This window comes from Cynara cardunculus (assembly GCF_001531365.2).
Source record: "Cynara cardunculus var. scolymus isolate 2C chromosome LG 11, CcrdV1, whole genome shotgun sequence".
Classification (NCBI taxonomy): domain Eukaryota; kingdom Viridiplantae; phylum Streptophyta; class Magnoliopsida; order Asterales; family Asteraceae; genus Cynara; species Cynara cardunculus.
Genome location: NC_037538.1, coordinates 14,113,529 through 14,123,848, shown reverse-complemented (window position 1 = coordinate 14,123,848; position 10,320 = coordinate 14,113,529). Strand labels below are relative to the sequence as shown.

Below are 10,320 nucleotides of genomic sequence, written 5' to 3'. Positions count from 1 at the left end.
TTTTATTTACGATTTTAGTTCGATTGAATATAAACTATTTTATTCACTTCTCACTTTTATTGGATGGGATAATTAGTCCGTTTTCACTTTTTTTTTCCTTCACATTTTTGTCCAATAAAATAAAAACTAAATTTATTTTATTTTCTTCTTACTCTTTCTTTTTATATTTTCTTATTTACCAAATTTTGGGTTGTCACACATAATATGTGGTTTTGGATATTTTCCGTACTTTTAACTATTGATTTTTAGAAAAGCATTTATTCATTAATTGATGTGGTAAAAAAATTAAATTACCTGGTTTTTTTTTCAAATCTTTGGGGGTTACAATATATTATATTACTTTTTTTATCCTTTTAAAGTGAAAATGAAAAAAGTCCGATATACCCATAACTTAACCCTTCTCAATGGTCGAACATTGATCGTGTTACACAGAGGGACATGATCGTAACATATTGAATACCGGTAGGACTATATTCATAATAAACATAGTATAGCAACCCTAGTTATAAAAAATGGAAGGGACCAAATTTATAATTTACTCTTAATTTTAATCAAGAGTGAATTGCATTTTTGGTCCCTTCCCTGCTTATTTTTTGATTTTGTCCTTAAAATTCATAAAGTACAACATTGGTCCATTTCTTGTGTTCAAACTAGTCTCTCATCTTAACACCGTTAGATGAGGCTCCGTTAAGTTAGCCATGTGCCTTTCATGTAAGTTATAGTTCATATTGTTTCACGTGTTTTGTTCTTATATGTACATATAAGCAGTGTTTTTCATGTATAAACCTTTTTTCGTGTTTTTTTTACTATGTAAAATATCCTCTGACGTTTCACTGTATGAACAATACTTCTATGTGTTACTTAATCTATGAAACACCATATACTAACCAATTTTCTTTGATTCCAAATTTTAGTCCTTTTTATAAAATTTGCCCCTGTTTACATGGGGTTGGTTTTCGGTAAGAAGAAATATTCGTCTTTAGATGCACGTCAGGATGAGATGCATAAAATCAATCTATGTATAAAACATGATTCATGAATTAGTTTGTGATTAAAGATGATCAACAGATGAATTCATATATGCTTCTCATAAGTCACCTTTTGACAGGATCATTCAAAGTTTACTTTATCAAAATTTAGGGGGTGTTTGAGATTGCTTATTTGAAACAACTTGTGTTTTTCTATAAAAGCATTTATCAACTTATTATAAGTTTTAACTTTTTCAAAAACTTCTTATTATCGATTTGACACCGGTATAAATTGTTTATTATTAATGCCACATCGGAATAAATCAATAAATTTTCTGTATAATCAATCAAACACCAACCAAATCTTGTCATCTAATCTTGATAGGAAAACAAATACAATGGAAAGGAGTGTGAATCACCGACTAAAAAAACAAGAGGTATAAAACGGAAGTGGATGAAAGATGGGGCATATTCCGGCAATCGACCAAACATACATGATCCAACGCTTACGTCTCTAGAGTGAAAAGAGGGAGAGAGGGAGAGGGAGAAAAGAGGTAGCGAAAGTGAGATGTGGGAATCGATCTTCCTGACGGTAGCAGCCACCGCCGGTAACAACATCGGCAAAGTCCTCCAGAAGAAGGGGACAGTCATTCTACCTCCTCTCTCTCTTAAACTCAAGGCATGTTTCTTTTACGCATCCCTTTCCTTCCCTCTGTCGGTAGTCTTTCTGTGTATGCATGTGTTGTCTCCAAGATTGTTATACTCATGATCTGTTGCCTTTTGTTTGTCGTCTTATGTGCACTCGGATTGTTGATGTTATAATGTTCATTGGAAGTTCATTGTGATCTTCATTTGCTCGTTTGTTGAAGAGGATGATGATTTATTTTGCAAATCAGATACGCGAAGCATTTGAAAATTGGTAATGTGGTTGTAGTGTTACCTCTGTTGTAGATTCGTAAAATATGTTAATTTGTGGATAGATAAGTACGATGAATTGAAAAGCTATTCCTAAGAACTGTCATACTTGATGCAATCATGATTTTGAGTTGGAGGTAGGTTAATTTGATATTCCCCCATATGAATTTGTGAACCTGTTGTAGGATTTGGGATGACTAGCTTCTTCAGCAGTCTCCAATCTAAGATCAACTCGTTTGGTAGGAAAAAAGTCTACTTTTATCATCTTAAACCACAAATAAGGAATTTTGGCTTGAAATCGTTATGCAATTCTTTCATTATGGAGAGATTTGGTGATTATATCAAATGAAAAAATGTCTGTAGTTGAAAATGTTCTTAGCTAAAAGAATTAAGGATGCCTAATTCTTTAATTTGAAGAATACTAGGTTTCGTCTTTCAAAATTGCAAGTGAATGTTTCTATTAGGACAGTGGACTATTAGCATAAAGTTTGTTCATAACTAAAATATATGGTGTATTTGGGCAATACTAACAGTTTCTTCTTTTTGTTTGTTTGTTATGTACTTGGTTAAATTAGCTAGACCTATTTAGCATGCCATATGCATGACTAAAGCTGAATAACATAAATACAATACGTTCAACTACCAAAATGGTATAGCTGGAAGTTTATATTGAAAGGACTTCTCTCTTCTCATGTGGAAATTTAGAGAAAAATGTAAAAAAATAACTCAGGGATTCAAAAGAATGAAATTGAGGAAGCGAGAGAGAAAAAGTCTAAAGAAGAATCTTCGTAAGAAATAGGATGTGATGTCCTGTTTTTAAGTTGTGTAAAAGTGTACAGCATTCATTTCTAAGATCCTTCCATATCTAAGGTAACCACCAGACATTGTTTAAAAGAAATTGGAACTTAGGATTTGCGATTTGCGTTAACATAATTCCCAAGATGCCAACTGGGCTTGCCCAAGTGGTCGGGGCTACCTAGAGGTTCCGAGTTCAGACTACACATTTGTGTCTTGTTTAGCGAATTATGAGGATTGTGGCAATGCAAGGGGGGAAAAAGTTTTACCCCTTTATGTTTTTTTTGGGTCGTCTGGAGAAAACATGATTTGTGAGACTAGGAATCTCTAGGTTGTGTTTATGCAAGCTTTATTTTCAACCCATTAGGCATCCTAAATCCTAATGAATGAAAGATGTTCCAACTCATATGAGGAACCATTCTCGTCACAATATTAGCTTTATCGTGATATCGTGCAGTAAAGATATCAAGCAGATGCACAGTTTCAGGCTTGACCTCTGGCTTCAATATGGAGTTGATATTTCTTCTTTTGATTTGATAATTTTTCATATTTGTAAAGATGCAACTATGATTGAGAATGCTCTTAGAAGGTAAAACCTATCTTGTTGTAAGTTGTAACACTTGCATAACCAAACACCATTCCCTGCATAATATTAAAGATGAAGTATGCATGTGCATCTAACTGCAACCTTCCATGTATTGAAGAGAATATGATCATGACTTATTGTTGCATCAGTATTGATTAGCTTGAGGGTTTGTGAATAATATTGGATGCTCTACTTTACAGGTGGTAAGAGCATATGCTTCTAATAAGCCTTGGCTGATAGGTTTTCTTATGGATATCTTTGGGGCAATACTGATGTTACGAGCATTATCTCTAGCTCCTGTAAGTGTGCTGGATCAAGCTCCTTTCTGTATAGATTTTGAAGTTCTCTTCATCCTACTCATTTGTACATATCTAGAATATCATCCCTATAACCTTTTTGGGTAATGTAGACTATCAGAAATGACATTTATTTGCTATGATCAGCATGTTTAAACTGTGCTAATTTGCAAGATGATACCAGATCTGTATCCGATCTTTTGATTCCTATATATATGCTCCAGGTCTCTGTGATTCAACCAGTTTCTGGCTGTGGTCTTGCTGTCCTGTCCATATTTTCTCATTTCTACCTGAAGGAAGTCATGAATGTTGTTGATTGGATGGGAATTACCTTGGCTGGCCTTGGCACCATAGGTAACGTGAGTTTCTCTGGTTGTCATGTAACAAAACTATATGCTAAATATGATCATGATTCATGTGATATAACTTTTTTGCAGATGAAGCTTTAGAATATGCAGGTTAAAGATATATACAAATAATGATTTTGTGACAATCTTTTCAGTTGGTTATTCTTAAGCTCTTCAAGAACTATAATTCAATCCATGATTTATGATTCATCATGCAAAGATATGAAAACCATGCTTTTTCTTCACAACATATTAAGGAAGATTTAATTGGATTAAACTAGAAAGAGCACATTAATGGTTTGTCGCTGCCCTCAATTATCTTCATAAGAGGGTGATAGTGTTGGTGGTTTGGCTTCTTCCATGCATGATGATTTAGCATATGGTCTTGGCCTCTTCCTTGCATGATGATTAGGCATATGGTTCTATATGCCACTCCTTGAACGGAGAAGGGACTTGATGAGGGGATTTATGAATGGAAAGAGAACCCAAAAAAGAAGAGAATGAACGGTATAGAAAGGAAGTTTTAAGTCTAAAAGTAGTACCATTGCCTTAAGGTAAAACAACAGAATTATCAAGAAGTAGTACTGTCAGATAAAGGTAAGAAAGGACCCTGCAAAATGGCCATAGAATGGGTAATGTCAGCCGGTGTCCATTGGTAGTTTACTCCTTTTCCTCGTGTTATCGTTTCCCCTAAACTTTCTCCTGGGGAGTGTAATGAAAATAAGAAGTTAAATACCCATTTGATAAAAATGTAGCTAGAGGACAGTTTAAATCAAAGAATGTATGAACTTTCAAAAAGATCAAATGATTCATTCTTTGCTACCAGCCTACCACTTCAGAATTAGAATTTAGAAATGAACATTCAGATGCTACTGCAGTACTGCACCATAGCTACTAAGGCTGCTTCATAGCAATACCATAGATGTAAGAATAATTAAGAGAAAGAGACCATGTTTATAAGATGGTGATAGGGAGTGGAAATCGAGTCAATTGGAATGGCTTTTGGAGAAAAAAAAGGCTGAGCATAAGAGATGGTGATAGATTGCAGAGAGCAGGTAGGACCGTAGGAGTCCATCTGAATGACCTTTTGAGCTCAGAAAAATTGTTTAGCGCCTATGGAGTTTGTGACATCGTAGGGGCCATACAACAAGGGTTTATAAGATCATAATTTCTACTGTCCTATCGTGATAAGTTTTTGCATTTCAGATTTCACGTTCTGTCCTCTATGTCTGTCTTGACTTGAGGCTTATATGATTCTTGAAATTTGCAGGAGTTGGTGCTGGAGGAGAGGAGCAAAAGGCTTCCTCAATCTCTATCTTACACTTACCCTGGGTGGCATGTGGTGTTGCATTTTTGTTTGTAGGTATCTTATTCTCTGCTCCATCTAATACGTGTTATGATGCCATGTTTCTGTCCCTCTGGATTCAATAAATACTCACTTTAGGTTTTCCTGTTGTCTAAAATGGTTTCTAGTAATCCTTTCTGGTACAACAGCAAAAACAAACATTCTATCTTGAACTAGGTGTAGGCTAAAATTAGAGGCCATGAGAAATTGACATAGGAGATGAAACAATCAAGGTTTTTAAAAAACGCGAAATGCAGCTCATTCTCTTCTATTTAAAACCATTTATGTAGGTATATTTCATTCCTTCAACTCTTGACCATTTTCACCTTTGCCAAAAACATTGACCTTGGTCTTCCCTTCCTCTTGAAACATATCTTCCCCTTTCACAGGTGCGTCCAAAAATGGAAAATCTGTGATGGAGATGGCCAAGTTATCAAGCAGCTTTTAACCTGTAGTTTTTTTACTTGTGCTCTGCTTGACATCTTTCACCAAAGGGACATTGGCCTAGCGGTATTACCACACCCAACCTTTCTAGAGGTTTAAACCTCACTAAAGGTGAGGAGCGTGTGTGAGTTTAATTTGCCATGTAAAAATATTATATGCTTCAAAATAAAAGTAAATATGTTCATTTTATTTCTGCAATAGTAGTTACCTGATGTTAGGTACTAAATGTTAATATTAGTACTAAAATGGTACTTGTTAGTTGTTACCCTTTATTTAAATGTCCTTGAATCTTTGTATGTACACTGTTAATGTTGATAAGTCTTCGGTTGTTCAACTTTTACTTTAATCTTTTGTAGGTATGTGGATATGTGCATATGTACATGCATACAATTATGTATGTATATGCATATTACATACATAAGCTTGTGTGTGTGCAGATGTGTGTGTACACATACATATTTACGTATATACTAGGTATACATAGACACACGTCTGTTGTATGCATGTATGTGTATGTCTGTGTGTATATTGGGTTTTGTGAGAATTATGCCCCTTAGTTCGATTAGGGGGGTGCCTTACTTCGATAAGGCTCTCTCCTTGCCTTGGGCCTTCTCTTGAAGACTTTTACCCCTCAGTGCACCTTGTTCCTTGAAATGACACTTCATGACTCAGTATAGAAGATCCATACTATCCTTCGTACTAAATATGATCAATTGGTTTGTGCACTAGATTCTATTTTCTTGAAGAACAACAAAATTCTGTGTGGGAGCCGTTAAAGTATTAAGCGAGTGCAGTGCTTTCAGACCTAAAGAGAGGCTAAGTTTTATATCAGACTTATTTGAAATCTTCGAGTTATTTGTCCTTTTGCTGTTAATATTAGTTTTTGGTTGAAAAAATGTATTTATTTAAACTATAGTGCATGTAGAAAATTACAAACATAGTAGGCAACAATTAAAAGGCCATCTCATGGTTTGGTGTTGCAACCTTCAGTAGCTATATGGCATATGCCTTATTCTACTGCTCTAATGTGGCTTGAATTTTTTTACTTGTTTAGAGGCATTACGGGGTTTTTCTACAATTTCAAGATTGATGCTCTATAAAATATCGTTTCAAGGAAAAATGTCGAATAAATATCATATTGCATTTGAATGGTTCGATTGAATTTTCTTTGCTGTTTTTTTTATCTTTTACCCCCTTCCAGGATTTTCTTTGGTGTGTGTTGTCAGGGGGAGGGGGTAGCTGGAATAGTGGGTTCCATAGTCCATTTCTTCAATTTAAATTACTTGGATAAGCATAGGTTAAGAATTATTGTCTCATAAGGGATGAAATAGACAATTAGTTACATCTAATTCTGGAAATTGATGCATCATTCAAGCTATGTTTTCTACGACATGATTCCAATAAAAGTTTCCGTTTTTGTATATTATGCTGTATTATGGTACTTCATCTTTGTAAAGAATAGATTTTCATGTCGTAGTTATGATCTTTAGTCTTCTATATGTAGGTACTCTTGAATGGATGGCTTCGTATTTACAGACGTCAGCGAAGAGAGCAAGAGCTGGTATCCTAGATTTCCAACACGATTGATATTTCCATAGAATTATCTATTGACGACCCTTATATGTTATTTTGGGATTTAATACAGATGCAATCTGAAGTTGTTGAGGAGATCATATATGGCTTGGAATCTGGCATTTTGTTCGGGTATTTTTCTCTTTGAAGTAGCATATACATTTGTGTTGTTGGTACCCCACTCTCCATAGGAACTGGAGGAAAATAACCAAATCAACTTATGTCATTTCCATGCTGTCTGAAGCATATGCACCTTCATCACAAATTTCCCAACATTTAACAAATGACAACTGGAACTTTCCGTTACTTGTGCATGACTTGGTAGAAAAAGATAAAATATGAACTTTCCGATATTTTCCAACATTGGTCTGCGAAACGTGAATGCACTTTTTGAAATTGAGGAATTCTTGTAACAGTGCGAAAGTTCTTTCGTATATACACAATTTCAAATGCAGTTTTTGGTAGCATACATACATTATACATATAAGCTAGCTAAAATGCCACACATGCATTCTATACACTAATACAACTATAATATGATTATACTAGAGAACTTTTAATACAAAATGGAGGGTTCCCTAGACATTTAGTAAGGGGTTCTGTTTAGAAATTTAATAGAGATACAGGTATCTGTTTGGTGGTGTTACAGAAAATCTAGTAAGCTACCAAAAAGAAACAACTTTAGGGGATAGATTACTCTCAGAAGACATTGGTTTGATTGGAATTGTATAACTCTTGATTGCAGGATTGCATCTGTAATTTCGAAAATGGGATTTGTATTCCTGGAGCAGGGCTTCTCAGCGTTGTTGGTTCCTATTTGCATCTCAATCAGTATCTGCTGTAGTGCTTCAGGCTTCATTTACCAGGTCTCTCAAATAACCCCATCACCTCCATGAACCATTTTCAATAGCTTTATAATACATTGTGCTCCCCATTTAGAAATTTCGCTCATTTTCTAAACTTCATCCATACCTAATTCAAACCGTAATTTTTATTGCCTATAATCAGACTCGTGGGTTGAAGCATGGGAGGGCGGTGGTAGTTTCCACATGTGCTGCTGTGGCTTCAATTGTGACGGGCGTACTTGCTGGTATGCTTGCCCTTGGAGAACGATTGCCTGAAAGCCCAACATCTCGTCTCTGGCTTTTGCTTGGATGGTAATAATCAATTTACTCCATGTGTCTTTTTGATATTCTTCGACCATAAAATCATAATGTGATATTTTACTCCATGTCTTCACGAATATAGCAGCTTTACCCTTTGGGGTAGAGGACATGTCTGCCTACATCCTCCAGACCCTGCTTTCAGGAGCGGATTTATGAAGGCCATAGGGGGTTCACGTGCACTCTACACAGTGGATTAATAATCTATACTATAATGTTTTATAAGTTGTACCCTTTAAGAATCTAGAGTTTTTAAGAACAAACACCTAAATGCTTAATAATATAGTATAGATTATGCTAATTTTGGATCCCTTTGGAGTGGGATATGCGGGGTTTGTTTGGTACCGTCTGATGTTCCTTTTGGTGTCCACCTGCAGGTTGCTAATTGTTAGTGGTGTGATCTTATTGGTAACTTCAACACGGCTGGTTCGGTTTCTTCCCCGGAAGTGGCGACCGGTAGAGAGGCCGTTTGCTTCTCGGCAAGCTAGCTCTCTGAGAAGTCGGGAGGCAACCTCAAACCCAAGTACCATCATCCAGACAGCAACGTTGCATCATTTGGTAACATCTCCTGCGAAAGCGAAACCTTAAAAGCTTGATTGTATTAGGGATAGGATTTATACATGTTTGAGTCGATTAGAGCTTGATGTTCCATTATGTATACAAAAATGTTAGTTTTTCGGTGATCAAATCTGTTCGTCTATGAGGGTGCAAAGACTAGGCGTTGTGCTTGGCAATTGATGTTTATTACCGAGTAGCGGCTGTGGGATATACTGAATTTGTTTTGTTTGGTTGTAGGAACAAGCCATATACCATTCGAATGTTGCCTTTGTGTGTGGTTTACGATCTTTGAACTTTGTTTTCGTGATTGTTTCTGTTTGCTTCGTCTGCCTTTTTGGTCTTTCGGTCTTTTTCTGCATTGTGTTGTTATTGTCGTGATGGAGTTTGAGGAGAAGCAACAAGATAACAAGTAGAGACTGGTGAAAGCTTAGCAAGCAGTATTCAAACAAATGAAACGTAAAAAGCCTTTTGATAAACCGTAAACAGCCATTAACATACTTTTCAAACACCTACACAAATGCAAACCAACTATTTTGTACAAACCGTCCAATGTGTATAAACCGTGTAATTACATCTTATGAAATTGTTTCATATAATACTTTTTTTTTATGAATTTGTTTCATATAATACTAATAAAATTTTAATAGAACTGTTTCATGTATTTATCTAAAATTAATATAATGAAGATGATAATATCTATGATTAACACCCTTCACAATAAAAATAATTAATCAACATCTCATAGTTACAAAAAAATGAACAAAATGAAAAATTATGATTGGTTGAATGAGGTTTGTACAAATAACGTGAACCTAAAGTTCAAATGAGAACACTTTCATTTTACAAAGAACACGAGAACATTTTTTTACCATAAACAATCACATGTGATACTATTATTCGATTACATATGATACGATGTGATACTAAATAAGAGACGTGGATGACTTTTGACACGATCTAGGTTGTAGGCCAAGTCGCCTTTACACCGCTAAGTCGCCTAACATGTACTATCACATGTGTTATTAATATGATACTATAATTCATCAAGACCATCACATGTGATACTAAATCATAGACTCAGACGACCTTTAGTCGCAAGGCACTATATCCATACACCATGTATTATCACATGTGACAAGGATGTTATCGCATTCTCGTAAAATGGTGTTATCGTTTGAACCTTAACACCTCTCTCTCTCTCTCTCTATATATATATCTATATATATATACACACACACATCCATGCTTTTGTTCTTGGCCTCTCTTTTGTGTTCTTTTGCTTCCACAATTCCAGCAATCTCTTTCGCATAAAACAGCATTTCAGATGGATC

The 10,320-nt window shown here is 35.3% G+C and overlaps 1 protein-coding gene across 1 annotated transcript; it reads left to right on the top strand.

The window, feature by feature from the left end:
• Positions 1-1,453: 1,453 nt before the first annotated feature.
• Positions 1,454-9,116, top strand: LOC112521537 (probable magnesium transporter NIPA9). Its single transcript, XM_025130450.1, has 9 exons — positions 1,454-1,647; positions 3,465-3,563; positions 3,785-3,914; positions 5,178-5,266; positions 7,201-7,257; positions 7,342-7,400; positions 8,014-8,134; positions 8,277-8,425; positions 8,809-9,116. The coding sequence occupies exons 1-9, from the start codon at positions 1,537-1,539 to the stop codon at positions 9,017-9,019; spliced, it is 1,026 nt and encodes a 341-aa protein (XP_024986218.1). The 5' UTR covers positions 1,454-1,536; the 3' UTR covers positions 9,020-9,116.
• The last annotated feature ends 1,204 nt before the right edge of the window (positions 9,117-10,320 follow it).